At 42.6% G+C, this 27,210-nt stretch overlaps 1 protein-coding gene across 2 annotated transcripts in view; it reads left to right on the forward strand.

The window, feature by feature from the left end:
- The window catches only part of LOC144511945 (AT-rich interactive domain-containing protein 2-like), a 197,530-nt gene that overhangs the window by 153,222 nt on the left and 17,098 nt on the right, over nt 1-27,210 (forward strand). For both annotated transcript variants that reach the window (XM_078242433.1, XM_078242434.1), the window contains exons 14-17: nt 3,972-4,180; nt 11,700-14,083; nt 22,448-22,644; nt 26,719-26,857. In XM_078242433.1, coding sequence (XP_078098559.1) covers nt 3,972-4,180; nt 11,700-14,083; nt 22,448-22,644; nt 26,719-26,857 — 2,929 coding nt within the window. The remainder of the gene's footprint in view (nt 1-3,971; nt 4,181-11,699; nt 14,084-22,447; nt 22,645-26,718; nt 26,858-27,210) is intronic.

The raw sequence follows: 27,210 nt of genomic DNA on the forward strand, positions 1-27,210 counted from the left end.
ACTGGGGTGTAGTCGTCGTCTTGAAGCAGATAGGGACCTCAGATTGTTGTAAAGAGAGGTTGAAGATGTCTGCGAATACCCCCGCCAGCTGGTCCGCACAGGATCTGAGTGCTCGTCCGAGTATCCCATCCGAGCCAGTCACTTTCTGTGGATTAACCTTCGAAAAAGCTGCTCTGACATCTGCAATGGTGACCTCCGATACAGGTTCATCCAAGGCTTCCAGGTGGAGGGCATGCTCTCGCTGACCTCTTGCTCAAAACAGTCATGGAATGCATTGAGCTCATCAGGGAAGGGTGCGTTGGTTCCAGCAATTTTACATGCATTCATCTTGCAGCCTGTTCTGTCTTGCAGACCTTGCCATAGTCAGCAGCGGTCCGTGTGGCTAGCCTTGGACTCTAGCTTAGTCCGATATTGTCTTTTGGCATCTTTGATGGATCTTCTTAGATCATATCTGGCTTTCTTGTGTAGGTCAGGGTCGTCTGACTTGAACGCCTCAGACTCATTACTCAGTTAATGGTAGGGCGTTGGGGAGAATTACAGAACAAAGAGATCTAGAGGTACATGTTCATATCTCCTTGAAAGTGGAGTCACAGGTGGACAGAGTGGTGAAGAAGGCATTCGGCATTCTTGGTTTCATCGGTCAGAACATTGAATATAGGAGTTGGGACGTCTTGTTAAAGTTGTACAAGACATTGGTAAGGCCACACTTGGAATACTGTGTGCAATTCTGGTCACCCTATTATAGAAAGGATATTATTAAACTTGAAAGAGTGCAGAAAAGATTTACTAGGATGCTACCAGGACTTGATGGATTTTTGAGTTATAAGGAGAGGCTGAATAGACTGCGACTTTTTTCTCTGGAGCGTAGGAGGCTGAGGGGTGACCTTATAGAGGTCTGTAAAATAATGAGGGCATAGACAAGGTAGATAGTCGATATCTTTTCCCAAAGGTAGGGGAGTCTAAAACTAGAGGGCATAGGTTTAAGGTGAGAGGGGAGAGATACAAAAGGGCCCAGAGGGGCAATTTTTTCACGCAGAGGGTGGTGAGTGTCTGGAACAAGCTGCCAGAGTTGGTAGTAGTAGCGGGTAAAATTTTATCTTTTAAAGAGCATTTAGATAGTTACATGGGTGCGATGGGTATAGAGGGATCTGGGCCAAATGCGGGCAATTGGGATTAGCTTAGGAGTTTTTTTTTAAAAAAAGGGCGACATGGACAAGTTGAGCCGAAGGGCCTGTTTCCATGCTGTAAACCTCTATAACTCTATGACCTAGACTTCAGCAAGCAGTGGATATCCCTGTTCATTCATGGTTTCCGGTTGGGAAACACGCGGATTTGCTTCTTTGGCACAAAGTCTTCTACACACTTCCTCAGTTATTACAGTGGTGTACTCGTTCAGACTAGTCGCAGAGTTTTTAAATACCGACCAGTCTACTGAATTTCAAGCCCCTCTCAAGGTGGCGCCAGAGTGAGGCGACTTCTTGCAAGCTGTGCCCAGCATACCTTCTAATTGGGATGGCAATCTCAGACAAAATGAGTTCTCATTTGCAAAAGTACAGACTAATAAATGAATTTTGCTGCCATTTGTTACCAACAAATCCTGTTTAACCAACTTGATTAAAATCTTTGAATTAATGGAGGTGGTTAATGAGGGTAGTACAGTTGAAATTGTGTACCAAGTATCACATATTGGACTTGTTAACAAAATTAAATTCCTTAAGAATAAAACAATAGTGGCATCATGGTGTAGGTGTTTAGTTGTTTTTCAGACTAGAGAGAAGTGTACAGTGCTGTTCCTCACATATCTATAATTAGGACCACTGCTATTTTTGTTCTGTGTTATTGACTTGGACTTGGGTAAGGAAACAAGATGTAATTTCAAAACTTACAAATGATATGATAATCGGTAAGATAGTCTTCAGAAGCATCTAGACATATTGGTAAAATAGGCAAATAGACAAGTGGCAGATTAACTTTAATGCTGAAAAATATGAAATGATATATTTTGATAGAATGAGAGTGGCAATGTTAGGTTAAATGGTGCAATTTTAAGTTGGTTACAGGAACCGAGAAACTAGGCTGTACATACAAAAATCTTTGAAGTTTGTAGGACATGTTGAGAAAGCTGTTTGAAAAGCATACGGGATCCTTTAGCTTTATTAATAATGGAATAGAGTACAAAAGCAAAGAAGTTATGCTAAAGCTTTGTGAACACTGATTAGGCCTCCATTGAACTATTGTGTTCAATTCTTGGCACCAAACTTTAGGATGGTCTTGGAGAGGGTGCAGAAATGATTTACTAAAATGAGGGACTTAGTTGTGTAGAGAGATTGGAGAAGATGGAGTTGTTCCCCTTGGAGTAAGGTAAAGAAGTGATTAGATGGAGATGTTCAAAATCATAGTGGCTAAGGAGAAACTGATTTTGATTTGATTTGATTTATTATCGTCACATGGATTAACATAGTGAAAAGTATTGTTTCTTGCACGCAATAAAGACAAAACATACCGTTCATAGAGAAGGAAACGAGAGAGTGCAAAATGTAGTGTTACAGTCATAGCTAGGGTGTAGAGAAAGATCAACTTCATGCAAGGTAAGTCCATTCAAAAGTCTGACAGCAGCAGGGAAGAAGCTGTTCTTGAGTCGGTTGGTACGTGACCTCAGACTTCTGTATCTTTTTCCCGACGGGAGAAGATGAAAGAGAAAATGTCTGGGGTGCGTGGGGTCCTTAATTATGCTGGCTGCTTTGCTGAGGCAGCGGGAAGTGTAGATAGAGTCAATGGATGGGAGGCTGGTTTGTGTGATGGATTGGGCTACATTCATGACCTTTTGCAGTTCCTTGCGGTCTTGGGAAGAGCAGGAGCCATATCAAGCTGTGATACAACCAGAAAGAATGCTTTCTAAGGTGCATCTGTAAAAGTTGGAGAGAGTCGTCCCTGACATGCCAAATTTCCTTAGTCTTCTGAGAAAGTAGAGGTGTTGGTGGGCTTTCTTAACTATATTGTCAGCATGGGGGGACCACGACAAGTTATTGACAATCTGGACACCTAAAAACTTGAAGCTCTCGACCCTTTCTACTTCGTCCCCATTGATGTGGACAGGGGCATGTTCTCCTTTTACGCTTCCTGAAGTCGATGACGATCTCCTTTGTTTTGTTGACATTGAGAGAGAGATTATTATTGCCGCACCAGTCCACCAGATTCCCTATCTCATTCCTGTACTCTGTCTCTTCATTGTTGAGATCTGACCCACTACAGTGGTGTCACCAGCAAACTTGAAAATCGAATTGGAGGGGAATTTGGCCACACAATCATAGGTGTATAAGGAGTATGGTAGAGGGCTGAGAACACAGCCTTGTGGGGCACTGGTGTTGAGGATGATTGTGGACGAGGTGTTGTTGTCTATCCTTACTGATTGTGATCTGTGAGTTAGGAAGTTCAGGATCCAGTCGCAGAGGGAGGTTCCGAGGCCCAGGCCACAGAGTTTGGAGATGAGTTTTGTGGAACTGCTTCCTGTGACAGAAGAGTCAGTAACCAGGTGACCCAGATTTAAGGGAAATGAACCAGAGTTGAGGAAACTTATTCACAGCACGTTGTGGTGATCTAGAATGCATTCCCTGAAAAGGAGATTCAGTAGTAACATTCAAAAGAGAATTGGATAAATACTTGGAAGCAGAATCAGTAGTAATATTCAAAAGGGAATTAATACTAGCAGGGGAATGGGATTGGTTGGACATCTGTGCCAAAGAGCCGTTACAGGGATGATAGGTTGAATGGCCCACCATCTGTGTTGTATCGTTCGAGAATTCTAAGTCTTTACCTGCCAACTGTTGTCCACCATGTGATCAACAAGTGTGTAACCTAGAAAGGAAGAAATATGGAGAAAAAGGAAGCCAATCTCAGGAAATGGCAAAAACTCAAAAAATATATATTTTTTTATAAATTCAGTTAACACTTATGATCTCTTTCTAATGTAGGTTGACTTTTCCTAATCACACAATAAAGAAGATTGAAGATGCAGGTGCTAATGGTCAGTCACAATTTCACGTGGTTGGGATCAAACGTAGAGCTGTACCTCTCCCTGTTGCAGCATTTCACCAAGAACAGCAAACACCAAATCATTCCTCTGTCACAATAAAAGCAGGCTCTGCACCTTCCAGTACAACGGTGAATTCCATTGCTGTTGGTAAGAACATAGAGATTGACATTCGCATTTCACATTCATTGTGTAAGTTTCTTTTCAGTAAAATAAATATACACTGAAATAATCTTCCTTCTGCTTTTGAAAGATTTTGGGTTGTAACACGCACATGTTTTTCTCTCTCGAGCACCAAGGAATGGCTGCAACAGTCCAGAAGATCTTTACTTCTTAATAGTTAACTTGAAACATGTTCTTCTGATGTGAACCACAGGCACTACTGAGAAATTTCTAACTTTTGTGCACAACCTATAGTAACATACCCATATTGCATTTAGTTCATATCTAATATCTTTATGTTGATTAACTGTCATGCCTTTTGAGTTGGCTTATGAGGGGAACTGTGTGTTTAATTTAGAAGCAATCCATGCATTTTTTCTATGAACTGGAAAAGTATCTTGCCTTCATAACCTGGCTTTCCATTGCTCTCTGTATCACTGGCTAAGTCATGAGGAAGCAACTGGAGTGCACTGCTACCCTGCCTTTAATCAGATGTAAATTGAATGCAATTTCCATCTCTGCTTGTTTATAAAAGCAGCGACATTGCTCCAAACTTGAAGTACCTTGAGTTTTAATTTATTTTGTAATCAATCTTGATACCAGAAGGAAGGAATGCCTTGCACTAAAAGCTTCTCCTCCATACCCCCATCACTAAGTATGGGGAGATTAGAATGCTGTCAGTTTGGCTGCTTCACTCCCCTTCTACCTCTCTCAGCTTTTCTTTACTTTTATCAATTGTCTGCTAATGTTAAGTAAATCATAGTTTTTTGAGGGTTTAACTATTGGGGTTGAGGCTTAGGAATAAAAGGGAATCGGTGAATGAAATGTATTTGGATTTTCAGAAGGCACTCTAAGGCATTGTTTCTTTTTTATGGCTCCTGGGTTTGGGGTAATATGTTAATGTGGATGAGGGCTAATTAACAAACAGAAAACAGTAGAAATAAATGGGTCATTTTTGGAATGGCAGAGTGTAAGTAGAGTGCCACTCCAAGGATGAGTTCTTGCTTGAGCTATTTACAATCTATTTCAATAACTTAGATTTATAGGGGAGTGAATGTAGTATATTTAGATTTTATGATACAAAGTTAGGTGAGAAAAGAAACCGTGATGACCTAAAGTGGCTACAAAGATGTACGGACCTGTTAAGTGATTTGGCAAAAATGGCACCTAGGGTATAATGTGGGAAAATGTAAAATGATCCACTTTGGTAGGAAGAATGGCAAAGTAGAAATTTTTGTAAAGTAAGAGATTCGTGTCAGTATTTGGAGGGATTTGGGGTCCTTGTATCCAAATCACAGTGAATTGAAGTGCAAGTACAGCACGCACCTGGAAGTTCAGTGGTAAATTGGCCTTTGTTGAAAGGAGTTAGAAGTATAAGATTAAGAATATGCTCATTTGTTCGAAGTGGTGCAGGACAGAAGTAGAGATTCTCAGCAGGAGTACTGAGGGTGAGTAAAGTGCTTTGATTTTATTTATTTAATCCGTTTTTTCCACGGGCTTTTTTCAAGGGTTTAAACTCTGAGGAAGTGGGAGTAGGCTGCAGGGGATTCTGGGAGATTGTGTTTTTTAGTATAAAAGTCACTCTATACAGCGGGCAGCGTCGGGAGCGGGCAGTGGAGTGAGTGGGAAGCTGAGTGAAAGCTGTAAGGGCTTTGGCTCACAGGGCTTAGGCAGAAAGGGCGAGCAGGGATGAGTTTAATTCATTTTTGCTGTTTCTACCTGGTACTGGCAAGGTATCTAGAGGGGATGGGTGTGCAGGCAGTGCTATGTTCCTCTTGCACTATGTTGAGGTGAGGGACGACGTCAGTGTCCCTGCTGATTACACCTGTGGGAAGTGCACCCATCTGCAGCTCCTCCAAAACCGTGTTAGAGAACTGGAGCTGGAGTTGGATGAACTTGGGATCATTAGGGACACAGAGGTGGCCATAGACAGAAGCTTTAGGGATACAGTTTCTCCGAGGAATGAAAATAGATGGGTGACGGTGAGAGGGGCGGGGAGGAAGCAGTCAGTGCAGGGATCCCCTGTGGTCGTTCCCCTTAGCAACAAGTATTCCGCTTTGGATACGGTTGAGGGGGACGACATACCGGTGGTGAGCCGCAGTGAGAGGATCTCCAGCACTGTGTCCGTCTCTGTGGCTCGGGAGGGTAAGGGGGAGAGCGGGAGGGCAATAGTTATTGGGGACTCGTTAGTTAGAGGGATAGATAGAGGTTCTGTGGCAGCAAAAGAGACTCGAGGATGGTATGTTGCCTACCGGATGCCAGGGTCCGTGACGTCTCGGACCGTGTCTTCCGGATTCTTAAGGGGGAGGGGAAACAGTCACAAGTCGTGGTACACATTGGTACCAACGACATAGGTAAGAGAAGGGACGGGGATTTAAAACAGGAATTTCAGGAGCTGGGCTGGAAGCTGAGAGCCAAGACAAAACATGTGGTCATCTCTGGTACGTTACCGGTGCCACGTGATAGCGAGTTGAGGAACAGGGAGAGAGTGCAGTTAAACATGTGGTTGCAGGGATGGTGTAGGAGGGAGGGTTTCAGATACGTGGATAATTGGAACACATTCTGGGGAAGGTGGGACCTGTACAAACAGGACGGGGTGCACCTGAACCAGAGGGGCACCAATATCCTGGGAGGGAAATTTGCTACGGCTCTTCAGGGGGGTTTAAAATAATTTGTCAGGGGAGTGGGAAAAGGAGTTGTAGTCCAGAAGTCAGTGTTGAGGGTGGTGAGGTATTGGGGAAGGTCAAGAGTGGGTACCGGTAGACAGGAAGGTGGGTTGAAGTGTGTCTACTTCAATGCAAGGAGCATCCGGAACAAAGTAGATGAACTTGGGGCGTGGATTGGTACTTGGGACTATGATGTTGTGGCCATTACGGAGACGTGGGTAGAACAAGGACAGGAATGGTTGTTGGACATTCCAGGGTATAGATGTTTCAGTAAGTGTAGGGAAGCTGGTAAAAGAGGTGGAGGAGTGGCATTGTTAATCAAGGATAGTCTAACAGCTACGGAAAGGCACTTCGAGGGGGATCTGCCTACTGAGGTAATATGGGCTGAAGTTAGAAATAGGAAAGGAGCGGTCACGTTGTTAGGAGTTTACTATAGGCCCCCAAATAGTAATAGAGATGTGGAGGAAGAAATTGCTAAGCAGATTATGGATATGTGTGGGGGTCACAGGGTAGTTGTCATGGGGGACTTTAACTTTCCAAATATTGATTGGAACCTTTGTAGGTCGAATAGTACGGATGGGGCAGTTTTTGTGCAGTGTGTGCAGGAGGGTTTCCTGACACAATATGTGGATAGGCCGACAAGAGGTGAGGCCACATTGGATTTGGTACTGGGAATGAACCGGGCCAAGTGTTAGGTTTGGTCGTGGGAGAGCACTTTGGAGATAGTGACCACAATTCGGTGTCTTTTGTTATTGCAATGGAGAAGGATAGGGCTGTACGGCAGGGCAAGGTTTACAATTGGGGGAAAGGTAATTATGATGCGATTAGGCAAGAATTAGGGGGCATAAGATGGGAATAGAAACTGTCAGGGAAAGGCACTAATGAAAAGTGGAACTTTTTCAAGGAACAAATACTGGGTGTCCTTGATAGGTATGTCCCTGTCAGGCAGGGAGGAAATGGCCGAGTGAAGGAACTATGGTTCACGAAAGAGGTGGAATGTCTTGTGAAAAGGAAGAGGGAAGCTTATGTAGGGATGAGGAAACAAGGTTCAGATGGCTCGATTGAGGGTTACAAGTTAGCAAGGAATGAGCTGAAAAAGGGGCTTAGGAGAGCTAGGAGGGGACATGAGAAGTCCTTGGCGGGTCGGATCAAGGATAACCCCAAGGCCTTTTACTCCTTTGTGAGGAATAAAAGAATGACCAGGGTGAGGTTAGGGCCGGTCAAGGACAGTAGTGGGAACTTGTGTATGGAGTCAGTAGAGATAGGCGAGGTGATGAATGAATACTTTTCTTCAGTGTTCACCAAGGAGAGGGGCCATGTTTTTGAGGAAGAGAAGGTGTTACAGGCTAATAGGCTGGAGGAAATAGTTGTTCGGAGGGAGGATGTACTGGCAGTTTTGAATAAACTGAAGGTCGATAAGTCCCCTGGGCCTGATGAAATATATCCTAGGATTCTTTGGGAGGCAAGGGATGAGATTGCAGAGCCTTTGGCTTTGATCTTTGGGTCCTCACTGTCCACGGGGATGGTGCCAGAGGACTGGAGAGTGGCAAATATTGTTCCTCTGTTTAAGAAAGGGAATAGAAATGACCCTGGTAATTATAGACCGGTTAGTCTTACTTCGGTGGTTGGTAAATTGATGGAAAAGGTCCTTGGGGATGGGATTTACGACCATTTAGAAAGATGCGGATTAATCCGGGATAGTCAGCACGGATTCGTGAAGGGCAAGTCGTGCCTCACAAATTTGATAGAATTTTTTGAGGAGGTAACTAAGTGTGTTGATGAAGGTAGGGCAGTTGATGTCATATACATGGATTTTAGTAAGGCGTTTGATAAAGTCCCCCACGGTCGGCTTATGATGAAAGTGAGGAGGTGTGGGATAGAGGGAAAGTTGGCAGATTGGATAGGTAATTGGCTATCTGATCAAAGACAGAGGGTGGTGGTGGATGGAAAATTTCGGACTGGAGGCAGGTTGCTAGCGGAGTGCCACAGGGATCAGTGCTTGGTCCTCTGCTCTTTGTGATTTTTATTAATGACTTAGAGGAGGGGGCTGAAGGGTGGATCAGTAAATTTGCTGATGACACCAAGATTGGTGGAGTAGTGGATGAGGTGGAGGGCTGTTGTAGGCTGCAAAGAGACATAGATAGGATGCAAAGCTGGGCTGAAAAATGGCAAATGGAGTTTAACCCTGATAAATGTGAGGTGATTCATTTTGGTAGGACTAATTTAAATGTGGATTACAGGGTCAAAGGTAGGGTTCTGAAGACTGTGGAGGAACAGAGAGATCTTGGGGTCCATATCCACAGATCTCTAAAGGTTGCCAGTCAAGTGGATAGAGCTGTGAAGAAGGCCTATAGTGTGTTAGCTTTTATTAACAGGGGGTTGGAGTTTAAGAGCCGTGGGGTTATGCTGCAACTGTACAGGACCTTGGTGAGACCACATTTGGAATATTGTGTGCAGTTCTGGTCACCTCACTATAAGAAGGATGTGGAAGCGCTGGAAAGAGTGCAGAGGAGATTTACCAGGATGCTGCCTGGTTTGGAGGGTAGGTCTTATGAGGAAAGGTTGAGGGAGCTGGGGCTGTTCTCTCTGGAGCGGAGGAGGCTGAGGGGAGACTTAATAGAGGTTTATAAAATGATGAAGGGGATAGATAGAGTGAACGTTCAAAGACTATTTCCTTGGGGTGGATGGAGGTATTACAAGGGGGCATAACTATCGGGTTCATGGTGGGAGATATAGGAAGGATATCAGAGGTAGGTTCTTTACGCAGAGAGTGGTTGCGGGGGGTGTGGAATGGACTGCCTGCAGTGATAGTGGAGTCAGACACTTTAGGAACATTTAAGCGGTTGTTGGATAGGCACATGGAGCACACCAGGATGATAGGGAGTGGGATAGCTTGATCTTAGTTTCAGATAAAGCTCGGCACAACATCATGGGCCGAAGAGCCTGTTCTGTGCTGTCCTGTTCTATGTTTCTATGTCTAATATCTTATTGCAATTGTACAGGATTTTGGTGAGACCATACCTGGAAGTACTTTGTCCAGTTTGGTCTCCTTATTCCAAGGAAGGATATGCTTGAACTTTGCTGGATTAACCAAGAGTATTGAATAATCTCATAACCATCAAAGCTGAGTGCTAATTCAATCCTGTCCCTTGTGGTGATGGACCTTTAAACAACTAACCAGCCCAAGTACCCCATCCTCAAGGATGGGGGAAACCCAGCACATCATTTTATTTTATTATTGTCACAAGTGGGCTTACATTAACACTGCAATGAAGCTACTGTGAAAATCTCCTAGTCGCCGCACTCCGACGCCTGTTCAGGTACACTGGGGGAGAATTTAGCATGGCCAATGCACCTAACCAGCATGTCTTTCAGACTGTGGAAGGAAACCGCAGCACCTGGAAGAAACCCATGCAGACACAGGGAGAACATGCATACTCTGCACAGACAGCGACCCAAGCCGGGAATCAAACCTGGGTCCCTGTCGCTGTGAGGCAGCAGTGCTAACCACTGTGCCGCTGCATCAGTGCAAAAGACAAGGCTGAAGCACTTGAAACCATACTCAGCCAGCAGTACCAAATCAATAATCCGGCTCAACATCCTCGTGAGGTCCTCAGCATCACTCAGGCCAACCTTCAGCCCATTCAATCCACTCCACATGATATCAAGAAATGGCTGATAGCATTGGATACTGCATTGGTTATGTGCCCTAAAACATCCCAGCTGTAGTACTGAAGACTTGTGTTCCGGAACTAGCCTCGTGAACTACTATACTGCTCTATCCGACAAATAGGTCTACAGAAAGGACGCATCAAATCTGGCCAATTACTCTCAATCATCAGCAAATTAATGCAGTGCTGTAAAGTGACAGTTATTCATTAATTGCTCACTGATGCTCACTTTGTGTTCCGCCAGAGCTCATTACAGACTCGGTCTAAATATGGACTATAGAACTGAATTCCAGATGTGAGAGTGATAACCTTTGACACCATGACAGCATGTGACTGAGTTCAGCTCCAAGGGGTCTTAGTGTAATTGAAGTCAATGAACATCGGGTAAAGTCGTCCACCAGTTGGAATCATACTTAGTACAACGGAAGATGGGTTGTAGTTGTTGGAAACCACTGACCTCCTAGGACATTGCTGCAGTATGTTCGTATCTTGCACACATTATATATTCACATCCTTCACCACATACACGGCAGCCACTCGCCAAGACTCACCTTTGACAGCACCTTCCAAAGCTACAAACTTCACCATCTAGAATGGCAAGGGTAGCAGGTGCATGAGAACGCTACCACTGTAAGCCACCCCACTCCTCCCAAAGAAAAGTCATAGACCATCCAAACTTGGAATTATATCGCTGTTCCTTCACGGTTGCTAGATCAAAGTCCTGAAACTTATTCCCTAATAGTATCATAAGTGTAACCAACACCACATAGACTACAGCAGTTCAAAAGGCGGCTCACTACCAGCTTATCAAGGACAATTGGACATGGGTAATAAATGCTGTCCTTTCCATCAACACACACGGCCCAAGAACAAATATAAAAATTGATTACTGGGATGAGAGGATTGTCTTGTGAAGAGACATTGAGTAGAATACTACCTGAAGTTTAGAAGAATAAGAGGTCTTCTCATTGTAAAGGTGTATGCAATAGAAGTAAAATGAATGAAAGAATAGATAATTTTAAGAACCATTCATAAGAAAAGTTTTCTTGTAACTGCAATCAATTAGTAAAAATATTCTTTCTCCAGTTTTAACAGCATGCTATGGCCATGAGGTTTTACTGTGTATGTATATGTGTGGTATTTAACCAATTATCTTTCTCTTGTTTCTAGGTATGACGGTACCTAGCCCAGCTGTTCAAATGCATAGAACCCTTACACCTACAAGTCAACCATTGACGCAAATCCTCTACACAACCCAGACCCAAAATGCTGCCCAGCTGCATCCTGGAATAAGTACTCCTATCCAACAACATCAATACTGTACTATTGCAAGCAAGGTGCCCACACCTGTTGGAGGGATACAGTCTAATACGATCCAGGCATCCGCTGTTCACCCAAATTTTCATTCTGCGGTAACCACGGTAGTTCCTGGGAATACTGTAATGCAAATGGCAGCGACCAAAGTCACTACAGCGGTGCATCTGCCCACTGTGACCACATCTGTTCATCTTCCTCACGCTGCTGTTACTCCCCAATCCCTTGCTGGTCAGCAGTCTGTCTGTTCAACAACAACAGTTCCTGTCCTCCATCAAACACTGCCGAATGCTCAGTTTGCTTCACGAATGCACCCCATTACAAATGCTGCCATAGTGTCTCAAGGACAGCTTATCCAACCTTCCACTGCCCAACCTGTGCAAGTGCATCTTCAATACACAGCAGCCACCACTGCTGTTGTGTCTGCTGCTGCTGTCCTGCCAAGCAGTCAGACTTTTACCATAGCAGGAAGCCACAACTCTGTTTCTTCCCAGACATTTCAAAATATTAGTCCAACGCCATTAACTATTGTCAGCAATTCCACTCAACTTCAACAGCAGCAAGCCCAACAAAGTGTCCAAGTGATAGTTGGACATCAAGGTCAAGTTTACCCTGCCAGTTTTCATCAGATTGTTCTAACAAATCAAAGTGGAATTTCTTCTGCTCAGTTGCCACCACCCTCCCTGGTGAACCCCAGTACGTGTGGGCAAGTGCTTTCTGTTCAGCAGCCTCCAATTCAAGTCCACGTTCAGCAACCTTCCATGGGAGGTACTCAATCCAGTACTGGTGAAACCAGTGTAATTAAACAGTTACTACTTCCTAAGCCACCACCTCATTCCCAAGCAGGTAAGCTCCTACTTCCTATCCCACAAGTGTCATCTTCTGTTACCAGGGCTCAAAGTCCACAAGTTGTTTATCAAATGATGGCCAACACTGTACCTAGTGTTGGAGTTCAATCTCAATCTCAGCAGCTGGTTGTAAGCCAGTCAAACTTGCAAATCTTGCAGCCACATGGAGGCCTACAAACTGTGCAAATTATTCCTGGCCAATTCATTTCTACCACCAGCCCTAGCACCATTCTCCAGGGACCACCTCTCAACCAACAAGTTACTGTCACTGTCGTACCGAATACTAATTTAACCAACACACACGTGACCCAAGTAAATACAAATCCTGCAAACAGTCTTCCTGGAGATCACAGTGCAAAGCCAGTCATCAGTACCCATGTTATCCAGTCGTCACATGTTCCATTCAACCAAAGCAACACAAAAGCTGATGAGTTTGAGGGAGAGAGAAACGTTTCTCAGAAAGCTGAGGATGCTACAAAACTGCTTAGTTCACAATCTCAAGAACAAACTGTTGGACTGATAGAAAATTCTTTCATGGGTAATGCTTACAATGCAAGCAATGGACACCTAAATGGAAGAGTGGATCAGACTGGGATGCTACTTAATGGGGAAAGTAAGAAAGAGAACCCCAGCTCAGGGATGAATCATTGTGGTTTTGTGGAGAGCACATCGGCTTTCCAGGAATCGAAAGCTAGCAGCGGGGCAAACTTGACAAATGGGGATCCAATTTTAGAGAAGCCTGGTGCAGCAGAAATGAAAAATGTTTTAAAAAGGCCTTTGATCAATGGGGACTCTGATTTTGCTAAAGGTGATCGTTCACACATAGGGAAGGATGTTCCTAATGAGAAGTCAGTCGCATCTAACCATTTGGGAAATGGGGAAATTCTTAATCAAGAGCACCAAGATGCAAAGTGTCGTCTGGATGGTGAGAGTAGTCAACCGGGCAAAATGTGCAATGGACCTTCTTCAGTTTCCAATGTGAAATCACATGCACACACTACAGTAATAGTACCAAATCCAACCGTTCAACAAGCACACAGGAACTCTGTATTAACGAGTGGAACTGCAGCAGTCACTTTTAATGTAACCTTGCCTCAGCCTCATCATAATGGCAATGTGGTTGTACAATCCAACCCTTCAGAATCTTCTCAAGTGACCACCTGTCAGAGCAGCAATACACTTTCTGCTTCAAAGCTTTCCACCTGTGAAGGTCAGCCTTGTCGACAAGCTATCAAGAGGCCTGGTGAAGACACAACTGGCGTTTCCATGGCGGGTATCCCAAATAAAGTAGGGGTGAGAATAATGACTGTTAGCGACCCTACAAAAGCTGGTAGCAACACAATGATGGTGGCCGTCCCTGCTGGTGCCACCATTAATGCAGCAACAATAGCAGTAAGTATGTCTTCAGTATTCACTGCTAAGTTAAAATGTTAAATGATTTAAAGGATTTTTGTATTTAAGGAAATTCCAACATGTCAGTCAGCTAACAGCATACACAATATTTATCATTTACTAGGGGTTTAAGGACGTAGGTAATGAAATTAGTCGCATCCTGCAAGGACTTTTAGAAGCTAACGTATAATGCTACTTCGTGTAAAAAAAAAAGACAATTCTGGAAATTACAGCCGAGTGCGAAACATCTAAGGGAGAGGACTAATGAAAAACCTGGCGAAATATGGGCTAAAATAAAAGGGAATTCAAATGTCTTTAATCAAATGGATCTTCTCCAATAAATGTGTTAGATTTTTAAAAAGTAAATAACTGACTTAAAGGATAATGAGAGTATAAAAATAGCATACCCTTTGGTCTCACTTAAGTGTTTTAGAGAATAAAAATGGTGCTAAAATTGTGAACAAAAATATGAAAAAGTAAATCTTTTCCCTGGAGCTAATGGCCGACCTAATGCTAGTCTTTAAGCTTATGAAGGATTATTTCAAATACATAAGGATAACTAGTTTTCACTCGTTTGGAAGAGTAACAAATTTAAGATAATGACAAAAAGAAGAGGAGGTAATAATTCTTTAAGCAGGGTGGTTAGGAATGAAAATGATAACCCATGGCCTGTTATTGAAGCAGAATCCTTTAAAAAAATTAAAATTGTTTCTTAGAAGAAGGAACATTTCTCATTGCTATGCTTTAATCGGCTGCCTTATTTGCAAACATTACAATAATACCTGCGTTTCAAAAAATACCGCATTGTTTGTGAAATGTTTTGGGATAACTTGAAGACTTGCAAGTCACTATATTAATGCAAGTTCTTCTTTTCTGAAAGGATATGTGGAGTAGGCAGAGGGAATCATTAACTATAATATTAGAAAGATAAACTGTTAATTCAAGGACAGATAGGTCAGGGGTGGGGAGAAATTTGGTGCCACTTCTAGCAATACAACCCAGACTTAACTCAATTCCCAAGGGGCAAACCAGTCCTCAAGGTAACCCCACTAAATGCAGTGCTACACAAACTAATCTCTCCCACCCAACTATTTATGTAAAAGTGTTTTCAAAGAACTTATGAAAAGTGGTATCATGAGATTTTAAGTGTTAAATGTATCTTAGTAGGCAAAGTAAGGTGTATAAATGAACATGGATTTCAGTGGTTATTTGGAGGGCTTAAAAGATAGATACAGAGACTGAAAAGCTGCTCTATATAGTTAGGCATCAAGTGGGCTGTACACAACCATCAAGTGTTTTCATGCTTGCTGAAAGCATACCTTTCTGAACCATGGAAGGAGGCAAATTGACAACAGTAGTTCTATGTTCTTCATTTTTTTTCCCCCGCATGATTTTGCTGGAAATTATAAGATTGTCGATGGAAAAGTGAAGTGCACCAATTCTCAGCACAACAGTGAAGCCTCGGTGATTTATTACTCAAAAGGGAAATTAAATCCATCTGAGATGCTGGACAATCTCCAATACCTTTTTATTTGAATGGAAAAATCTATGTACTTTTGTATCTTGCTCTTTCTATGTTTGGTGGTTTTAATATCCTATTTATATAACAATACTGTCCTGAAAGGCAGTGCTCTAATATCAATATGCATTCCTCTGGAGGCACAGATCACCATCTAAGGAGATGAATTTTGTTTCTTGCCACAATGGCAAAGGTAAGTGTCTGCTGCCACCAATGCTACTTTTGGCTTTGTGTGGGTTGAGCTCTCGTGGGTTTTCACATTCTAGACCTATGCAGGTCATTCCTCAGTGTTAAGTTTAAGTTTGTGACGATTCATCTGAATACAGTCGTGATTTAAAGTTAAAAAAACTGAACGGTAATGCCACTGTACTGAATGGTGGAACTGCTATAAAACAGAAAGGGCACTCTTCAAATAAACAGTTGCCTGAAGGGAACAGTTATTGGCAGTTCCAAACAACTCATGTTGTAAAAGACACAAGAGGCATTCTGAATTGATAGACATTTGCAAATTTCAAACTATGCATTGCCTTCCATGTCTTAAACCCTGTTAACATCTTGAATTCAGCTGGCTCTGGCCTCCTCCCCCCACTGCTGCTGTTCCTGTTGGTATCAAGATTTGAATCATCACTGCAGAAACTGGCAGTACGTACAAAAACCATTTTGAAAATAAGGAGACCTAGCACGAAAGGGCAGCAGATGTCAGTCCCTGAAGTGTCATAATTTGCCGTTTTAGCTGTATTTAATATTAATTCATTAATTGCATTATAAATGTTACGTTATAAATGTTTGATTTCAAACCATCACCTATCACCAAACTGTTTCCCCACACCAACTCACTGAAATGGCCATTATTCATGCCAATGTCCTTCTACAGTGTTGACAGACTGTGATTTATTCCACAGTCAAACCTCATCCTTGCCCTTTGTGCTTCCAGCAAGAGGGTCATTATGTAGCAGAAGCATGGATTTTGCCTGATTCTTCTGCTAGTTATTTTGGGAGCACTAAGGTCAGTTGCAACATATGAACATAAAAATTAGGAGTCGGCCATTTGGCCCCTCAAGTCTGCTCCGCCATAAGATCATGGCTGATTGTGGCCTCAACTTGTGATGACCATTGGCTCCCTTTCTGGTCAAAAATCTTATCTACTTCTGTTCTAAAGATATTTCAGTGACCCTGCCTTCACCGCTCCCCATGGAGGAGAGTTCCAAAGACTCACAACCCTCTTGAGGGAAAAAAATCTTCATCTCTATCTTAAATGGCAGACAACTTATTTTTAAACTGTGTCCCCTAGTCCTAGTCTCTCCCACAAGGGGAAATATCCTTGCAGCAACCCCCACCCCACCTTTCAACCTTGGAACTGCTAACTATTTATATCCTTGCTTAAATTTGGAGACCAAAATCATACACACTATTCCAGATGTGGTTACACCAATGCGCTGTACAACTGCAGCAAACATCCCTATTTTAATATTTCATTTCCCTTGCAATAAAATACAATATTCCATTTACCTTAAGTAAATACTGTACCTGCACATTTTTTAAAATTTACATATCATCTCTTTACTGCAGAATTCCACAATCCCTTACCATTTAAATAACACACTGTCTTTTTATTCTTCCTGCCAAAGTGGGCAAGTTCACTTCCCCACATTATACACCATTTTGCCTACTCAGGTTGTCTGTCCGTTTGAGACTCCTTGCCCTCTTGGCAGCTTACTTTCCTACCTATCTTTGTGTTATCAGCAAATTCAGAAACCATACATTCTTTCCTTTCATTCAAGTCATTGATTTACATTGTAAATAGTTGAGGCCTTACATTGATCTCTGTGGCACTCGAATTGCTGCCTTTTGATTTGATTTAATTTCACATTGTCATGTATTGGGATACAGTGAATAGTATTGTTGAATGTGCGCTATATAGACAAAACATACCGGGAGAAGGAAAGGAGGGGGTGCAGGATGTAGTGTCGCAGCAATAGGTAGGGTGAAGAGAAAGATCAGTTTAATATATAATAGGTCAATTCAAAAATCTGATGGCAACAGGGAAGAAGCTGTTCTTGAGTCTGTTCTGGCCGGTCGCCCCCGCTGGCTGCACGTGTGATGCCCCCCCACGCAGCGTCGCATCGTGTGCGTCTGCGTGTCGTGTGTGCGCCCCCTCCCCCCCCCCGTGCGCGTAGGTCATCGTCGTTTCGGCCTCAACTATTTTCTGTGATTCTGATGCCTGCCCAGTGTCAGGTATCATGGTGTATCTAATCCGAAATCCCTCAGGAATCATCCTTGGTGCCTATTTTTCTTCTGATAGGCTCTTGCCCCACTTTGGCTTTGTGAGTTAATGCCTTCACAATAGCACAGCATTGAACTGTTGCCAATGTCCTTAGGTCTGAGATTGCAGTCAGGGCTTGGTTCCTGATAGTCAATGTACACTTTTATTCAGCATCTAGAGTTTTCCTTTAAATTTTTACCACATTGCTGTGGCTCTGGAGTCACATGTAGGTCAGACCAGGTAAGGACAGCCGATTTTCTTCCCTAAAGGACGTTAGTGAACCAGATGGGTTTTTCTGACAATCGACAACGGTTTCATGATCATCAATAGATTCTTAATTCCGGGTATTTTTAAATTGAATTCAAATTCCACCATCTGCCACGGCGGGATTCGAACCCAGGTAAATCAAGTATTATGTTCCAGCGTCCGGGGTCGGTTTAGCTCAATTGGCTGGACAGCTGGTTAGTGATGCAGTGAAACCCGCGTTGCAGGTCTAATTCCCGTACCGGCTAAGGTTATTCATGAGGTTATTCCTTCTCACCTGAGATGTGGTGATCCTCAGGTTAAATCACCACCAGTCAGCTCGCCTCGTCAAAGGGAAGAGCCTGTGGCCATCTGGGACTATGGTGATTTTATTCCAGGATGAATGGTTCCCTCTTTGCCCGTTGCCTTTCTTTTTGCTAAAGTGTCATTCTGAGCGCCTCCTACTTTGATTCAATGCATTGTGCAATATGATTCATAAGAAACTTTGTGTGGCTCAAGTCAAGCATGCTGTGGATTACTAAATCTCTATGTGAATACAGCATATAGAATAAAATCCCTACAGTGCAGAAGAGTTTGCACCAACTCTCAGGTTCTCTCCCCTGCAATGTCCCTGTAACTGCACACATTTAACATGGCTAATCCATCTAACCTACATATCTTGGGACACTAAGGGGCAATTTATCATGGCCAATCCACCTAACCTGCACACCTCTGTGTCACAGCTCAACACCCAGAGCACCTTACATTTGTATGGTGCCTTAAATGTAACAAAATATCCCAAGGCTCTTCACAACATCATTAAAAACAAGTATGACACTGAGCCACATAAGGAGATATTAGAGATCAGATGACCAGAAGTTTAGTTAAAGAAGTAGGTTTTCAATAGTGCCTTAAAAGAGGAAAGTGAGGTAGAGAGGCACATAAGTGTAGAGAGGGAAATCTGAAGTCTGATCAGCTGTAAGCACAACAACCAATGGTCAATCAATTAAAATCGGGATGCTCGGGACCAGAATAGTGCAAAAAACCAAGGGTTGTTGGACTGGAGAAGATTAGAAGATAGGAAGGACTGAGGCTATGGAGGGATTTGAAAACCAGAATGAGAATTTTAAAATCCCTGACCATGAGTTAAAACATTGGCAACAGAGTTTTGGATCACTTCAAGTTTACAGAGGGTAGAATGTGTGCAACCAGCCAGGAAGTGTATTGAAATAATTAAGTTGAGAGGTGACAAAGGCATGAATGAGGGTTTCAGCAGCAGATGAGCTGAGGTGGGGATGAAGTCAGTCAGTGTAACAGAGGTGGAAATGGGTGGTTTTTGTGATAGTGTGTTTGAGAACATTACATGTGCAGTAGATAATGGGGAACCTGTGGATGTGGTGTATCTGGATTTCCAGAAGGCATTTGACAAGGTGCCACACCAAAGACTGCTACATAAGATAAAGGTGCACAGTGTTACGGGTAATGTATTAGCGTGGATAGAGGATTGGTTAACTAACAGAAAGCAAAGAGTGAGGGTAAATGGGTGTTTTTCTGGTTGGCGATCAGTGACTAGTGGTGTGCCTCAGGGGTCAGTGTTGGGACTGCAATTGTTTACGAGTAACATAGATGATTTGGAATTGGGGACCAAGTGTAGTGTGTCAAAATTCACAAATGACACTAAGATGAGTGGCAGAGCAAAGTGTGCAGAGGATGCTGAAAGTCTGCAAAGGGATATAGATAGAATTTTCTCTGAAAGTTATCTTGGGACGATTTTATATTGCAAATATATTGTAGATGCAGCATAAATTGAGTGTTGGGCAATGATGTGACACTGAAACGAAGCAATGTGAAACTTCCTGGATGAAAGATAAATTAATTAGAGCATTTTTCTCCATTTGGAAATCTTTAATTAAAACTTGGGCAAGGATCTGGCAGATGGAGTGCAATGTTGGTAAATGTGAGGTCATCCATTTTGGTAGGAATAACAGCAAAATGGACTATTATTTAAATGGTAAAAAATTGCAGCATGCTGCTGTGCAGAGGAACCTGGGTGTCCTTGTGCAGGAATCTCAAGGAGTTAGTTTGCAGGTACAGCAGGTAATTAAGAAGGCAAATGGAATTTTTCCCTTCATTGCTAGAGGGATGGAGTTTAAAAACAGCGAGGTTATGTTGCAGCTGTATAAGGTGCTGGTGAGGCCACACGTGAAGTACTGTGTACAGTTTTGGTCTCCTTAGTTGAGAAAGGATATACTGGCACTGGAGGGGGTGCAGAAGAGATTCACTAGGTTGATTCCGGAGTTGAAAGGGTTGGCTTATGAGGTGACACTGAGTAGACTGGGGCTATACTCATTGGAATTCAGAAAAATGAGAGGAGATCTTATGGAAACATATAAGATAGAAGCAGGGAAGTTGTTTCCACTGGCAGGTGAAACTAGAGCTAGGGGGCATGGCCTCAAAATAAGGGGAAGCAGATTTAGGACTGAGTTGAGGAGGAACTTCTTCACACACAGGGTTGTGAATCTATGGAATTCCCTGCCCAGTGAAGCAGTTGAGGCTACCTCATTGAATGTTTTTAAGGCAAGGATAGATAAATTTTTGAACAGTAAAGGAATTAAGGGTTATGGTGAGTGGGCGGGCAAGTAGAGCTGAGCCCACGAAAAGATCAGCTATGATCTTATTGAAGGCTCGAGGGGCCAGATGGCCTACCCCTGCTCCTAGTTCTTATATGGAAGTTGGTTGGAAGGCCACCCAGTCCCATTCAGCTGAGCAATAGTGGAGAGGCACTGGGGGAGGATGGTGCAGTCAACCATGTCAATACTGAGGATTGAGAAGGACAAAGACGAGGTAATTTACTGTTGTCACAGTTACATAGGATGTTGTTTGATTATAACAATAAACATAATTCCAAGAGTGCTGCATTGTACGCAGTGTTCATCCCCATTATCCAACTAATTGGATTTGTTTAATTGATCAGTCACTGTAAGGAGGTAGATTGATCAAATATGCCAGAAGATGCATACAGTAATTTACAATAATGGCTCCATGGATGGGGAAATTACATTGGAGAAGTTGGAACTAATTTTCTTGAAGAGAAGGTAGAGAGATTTAATCAAGGTAAATCATGAGAGTAGATGGGGAGAAAATGTTCCCACTCGTGAGAGGATTGAGAACGAGAGGGAACAAATTTAAGTAATTTGCAAAAGAAGCAATAGCAACACAAGGAAAAATATTTTCACTGAATAAGCACTGCCTGAGATTGTGGTGGAGGCAGGTTCAATTGAGGCATTCAAAATTAAACAGTTATCTGAGAAGAAAAATGTGCAGGGTTGCAAGGGGGAGGCGGGAGAATGGCATCAGTGCAATGTTCATTCGGAGAGCTAGCATAAACACTAGGGGCGAATGGCCTCCCGCACTGTAACAATTCTGACTGTAGCTCAATTTTCTCTGAAAGTTATCTTGGGACGATTTTATATTGCAAATATATTGTAGATGCAGCATAAATTGAGTGTTGGGCAATGATGTGACACTGAAACGAAGCAATGTGAAACTTCCTGGATGAAAGATAAATTAATTAGAGCATTTTTCTCCATTTGGAAATCTTTAATTACTTAGCTAGTTTAAAGGAGCAACATCTCTCTGTTGCAAATATAAAATCATTTGTAGTAATTTGACAAGAACTGAAATTATGATCATAGCAGCATGTGAACTGATGAAAAAAAATCACTTTGTTTTGATGTGACTAAGGTCTCAACCATTGCACAGGAGCAATTGCTTTTTTACAGTTACTAGCCAACTATCAATTTGAAGCTATGTTCTGATTTGTTGTACATTTTAACTTATTTGAGGATACTGCTTCAAGGTAATATAAGATGTCTAACTGATTTTGCCTCCCTTCAATAAGTCAGCAGCACTGGTGTCTACTATTGTTTGGATGACAGGCTTTCAAAAATTGCTGCGTGGTACCAAACAATAGAGCATTGATAATGGGAGCCCTGACTCTCTGTACCAGGAACTTCAGAACAACAGGAAATCGGAGCATCACTCCACTGTCAGGTTTTGGATTGACCTAACCATCCTCAGTTCAGGAGCCAATATCAATTAAATTCACTTTTAAATATTGGGTGGGCTTCAAACTGACACATGACTATCCGTAGGTTGGAAAATATATTATGTGCTAAAGATCTGCAGCTTTTAACCGAGTTTCTGATCAAAAATACCTGAGACAATATTAAAGGCACTTATTCATATAGAAAATTTACAATCAAATTTGATTTTTTTAAATTGGAAAGCATAAAATTTAACAGTCAGTTGGCAATAACACTCTTTCTGTTGTTTGCAGGGGGTTCCTAAAGTGGGTTCTCCTGCTCCAGTGTCCAGTCAGCCAACAGCAACTCAACACTCGCAGTCACAGATTTCCCCAGCATTGGAGCAGTATACAGGGCCCCACAGCTCTCAGGTGCCAGTGTCTGCTCCAGAAACCGAGTTTGCCAAGAAACCCAACCAGAGCTTCATGTGTCTTTGGAAAGATTGTAAGAGGTCAGTCACCTATTCGGTGTGAAAGAAAGGGGCGCTGCACTTATTCACCAGTACTCACATCTCCTTAAATGGCAGGATGGTGTGCTGCTATTTTTTTCTTACTATGTCTTTATATGAAGTTTAGATTGGGTCCTGAATGTGAACTGGACAGTATGAATTTATTTGTTCAAATTGAATTTTTTTTGACATTGGCACCATTGCCAATTCCAAGCAAGCTCAAGGTATGTATATTGTAGGTATAGGTTTCTTTAGAATGCTCTTCTTGAAAGAATTGTGTGCTTTAGGAAGAATATGTTAGCAGTAGATTAACTAACTTGTGAATTGCCATAATGATGCGTGTCATTAAATTACTTGGCATAGTGGTGGACTATGAGTTTGTATCTGTCTGAGGGCTTGTATACACACATGCACACAAAGTTCTTGATCATGGTTGTACTCTTGTGGGAAGTTTGTAGAGATCAAACCAGACTTGTCCCTACAGGCATGGGGAGAAAATCTGGGGGTGAGTTATGGCTAGTTGCTTGTATGTGCTCTACTTGCTGGCGAGTATTAGCTGGGAGCAGATATTTCCTTCACTCGCACCTTATTTCACTTCCTGGAAGGGTCTTTTGTTTTTTGGACAAGACGTTAAACTGAGACCTCGTCAGATCCTTCAAGATCACATCAGACCATTCAATGAAGAACTGACAAGCTCTCCTGTTGTTCTGGCCTATGTCTATCCTGCAACCAGCATCAAATTTTTAAAATCAAACTAAGCTGGACATATATCTCATTGCTGTTTGTGGGACTTTGCTGTGTGCAAATTGGCTACCAAGTTTCCCTACAATATTATAACAGTGAGTACACTTAAATACCTCATTGATTGTAAAGCTTTTTTGGGATGTCCTGAGGTTGTGAGTAACTATAGAAATGCAAGTCCTTTCTCTCCTTCTCACATTCTCTTACTCATACTATTCCTCTCTCATGTGAGCTTTTGCTCTTACTATCACTGACCCAGACTGAATTGTGATTAGGGCTAACAATTTTTTAGTATGTTAAGTAAGCTTTCTGGCAGAAATAGGGTAAATATATTTTCTGTTGGAGCGCTTTTTAAATCAACGTGTGAAGTTCCTTATGGATCTGTCATTTGCAAACTAGCTCATGTCCAATTTGTGTGGAATGCATACAGGGCCAGTTGCAGGGAACAACAGTATTCATTGGTTATTTGCCACCTTCCTCTTCTCACTTCAACACCAACTCCCCCACATCCCCTGGTTGTTTTCAGTTTTGTGAAGACTTCAGTCAGCTTTGCACATGACTTGATGCATTTTGGTAGGTCTAATAAGGGTAGGATATACACAATGAACGGTAGGTTCCAAGGAAGTATTGAGGAGCAAAAGGACCTTGATGTACAAGTCCACAAGTCCCTGAAGATGGCAGCACAAGTAGATAGGGTGGTGAAGAAGGCAGTCCAAATGCTTGCCTTCATTACCTGGGGCATAGAAACAGGAGCAGGGAGATGTTGGTACAACTTTATAAAACATTGGCTAGTCCACACATGGAGTAATGTGTGCTGCTTTGGTTGCCACACTCTCGGAAGGATGTGATTGCATTGGAGAGGGTGCAGAGGAGATTAACCAGGATGTTGCATGGGATGGAAAGTTCCAGCTACCATGAGAGACTGGGCTGGATAACACTGAGGGCCGATCCACCTAACCTGGAGTGTGGGAGGAAACTGGAAGACCTGGAACAGAGGAGGCTGAGGGGGGATCTGATAGAGGCATACAAAATTATGAGAGGCATAGATGGGGTAGATCGTAAGAATCTTTTCCTCATGGCAGAGGTGTCAAAGACCAGAGGGCAAAGATTTAAGGTGAGGAGTAACTGGTTTAGAGGGTATCTGAGGGAAACAAGTTTTACCCAGAGGGTCATGGAAATATAGAACATGCTGCCTTAAGAGGATGGTGGAGGCAGATACTCCCAAAACATTTAAGAAGCATCTGGACGAGCACTAAAATCGCCACGGCATAATAGGCTATGGACCAAGTGCTAGTAAATGGGATTAGTATAGATTGGCATTTGATGGCAGACATCGACATGGTGGGCCAAACGGCCTGTTTCTGTGCTGTATGACTATGACATGCGTTGGTTGATGTGTATCCCTGGAGCATTGTGCTATGGTTATTCTATATCTTGGAAGTAAACTTGCTATCCTGGATGTATTTGGAAATTGTATCCAGCATTTGCCCAGATTCTTCATTCTGTGACCCTTAGTCACAAGTGCCCATGGTGTTAGGGGAAAGATCCTGGCATGGATAGAGGATTGGCTGACTGGCAGAAGGTAGAGAGTGGGGATAAAGGGGTCTTTTTCAGGATGACAGCCGGTGACTAGTGGTGTGCCTCAGGGGTCAGTGCTGGGATCACAACTTTGCACAATATACATTAACGATTTGGAAGAAGGAACTGAAGGCACTGTTGCTAAGTTTGCAGATGATACAAAGATATGTAGGGGGACAGGTAGTATTGAGGAAGCAGGGGGCTGCAGAAGGACTTGGACAGGTTAGGAGAGTGGGCAAAGAAGTGGCAGATAGAATACAATGTGGAAAAGTGTGAGGAAGGAGAAATGGAGGCATAGACTATTTTCTAAATGGGGAAATGCTTAGGAAATCAGAAACACAAAGGGACTTGGGATTCCTTGTTCAAGATTCTCTTAAGGTTAACACGCAGGTTCAGTTGGCAGTTAGGAAGGCAAATGCAATGTTAGCATTTGTGCCGAGAGGGCTAGAGGGCCTTGGCAAGGGTCCAGAGGAGGTTCTCAAGAATGATCCTTGGAATGAAGAGCTTGTCGTATGAGGAACGGTTGAGGACTTTGGGTCTGTACTCGGAGTTTAGAAGGATGAGGGGGGGATCTTATTGAAACTTACAGGATACAGCAAGGCCTGGATAGAGTGGACGTGGAGAGGATGTTTCCACTAGTAGGAAGAACTAGAACCAGATGGCACAACCTCAGGCTGCAGGGACGATCCTGAGGAGGAATTTCTTCAGCCAGAGAGTGGTGAATCTGTGGAACTCTTTGCTGCAGAAGGCTGAGGAGGCCAGGTCACTGAGTGTCTTTAAGACAGAGATAGATAGTTTCTTGATTAATAAGGGGATCAGGAGTTATGGGGATGAGAAAAAATCAGCCATGATTGAATGGTGGAGCAGACTCGATGGGCCGAGTGGCCTAATTCTGTTCCTGTGTCTCATGGTCTTATAGTCCTTGTATTAGATGGGAACAGCTTTTCTTTGTCTACCTTATTAAAATCTTAACATTGTTCACAGATTCATGTTATGGTCCATCCATTTCTTTTGGTTGGGGCTGCTTGACTGTTTAGTTGGAAAATGCACTGTGTGGTGTGGTTTGATATTGAGCTTTGTTGTAGATCAGATTCCAGATGTGATTTGCTGCTTGATGTTAATTGATCTCAGTCATGGCAGTAATGGAACCATGAATTTTGCCGACATATTTCCAGACTAGAAAGGAGAAACAGTAATCAATTTTGGACATTCTTCAGTTGTATCAAATTCTCACAAAATCATGGTTGGTAGGAAACCTTTTGCATAATTATCAGATAGCTCTCAGTGCAACTTTGCAATGAGAGGTATCTAATTGCCTATACCTGATCTATCATGGCGAATGTTTTTGCAGATGAAATAGGTTCAAAGCATCCTGGAGGTAAGTGAACTTTAAAATTTCAGCAAATCCTACTGCTTTGTGTTTTGCTAGCAACGCCCACATCCCATGAAAGATATCAATGTATAGGCATATCCAGGTTCTAAATTTCAGCCACATCACGTGGTACTCAGTATCCTCTCGAAGGCAGAAGAAGATCCATGTTAGCCCCCCCTCATTGAAGAGCATCAGTGACAGTGGGATAGAGCAGCTAACCTTTCTTCTGATGAACATGATATGTAGATGGAAGAAGAAGAAAGAAAAAGATTTTATAACAATGACATTAATTTTTAAGGTGTACTCCATGTATGGGCATGTATTTAAAGTGACAGTAATATGGATTTTCAGTTTTTCTTTGTTTAACTGAAACTTACTATTCACAGGTGGTTTGAGACACCTTCCCAAGTGTTTTACCATGCAGCTATTGAGCATGGTGGAAAGGATGTGTACCAAGGTCAATGTATGTGGGAGGGCTGTGAGCCACTTCCTCGACAAAGGCTATCATTCATCACACATCTGCAGGTAATGTGACTCTTTCATTTAACAGCTTTACTTCCTGCTCCAATTTTAACTTTGGAGAGTAATGCCTTTACTGCTGAAGGTGCCAATTGTTTTTTAATAGAAAAACGTGACCATTGTAAGTAATGTAATGTACATCTTGACCTCCTCCTTCCATTTTCTTCACTCCTCCAAACAAAACAATAAATGTAGTCAATTTACATGTCCACTCCTGTGCAGGAAACTCACACCAAGGTGACCGAAATCTGACCCAATACTTCAGATTATCTATGCTTAAATGTAATTCTGTTTCAAAGTCCCTTAAACCCCCTCTTAGTAACTGACCCATCAAGTTGTTTACATTCCAATTGTGTCAT

The sequence above is a fragment of the Mustelus asterias genome, chromosome 25 (assembly GCF_964213995.1).
Source record: "Mustelus asterias chromosome 25, sMusAst1.hap1.1, whole genome shotgun sequence".
Lineage (NCBI taxonomy): Eukaryota > Metazoa > Chordata > Chondrichthyes > Carcharhiniformes > Triakidae > Mustelus > Mustelus asterias.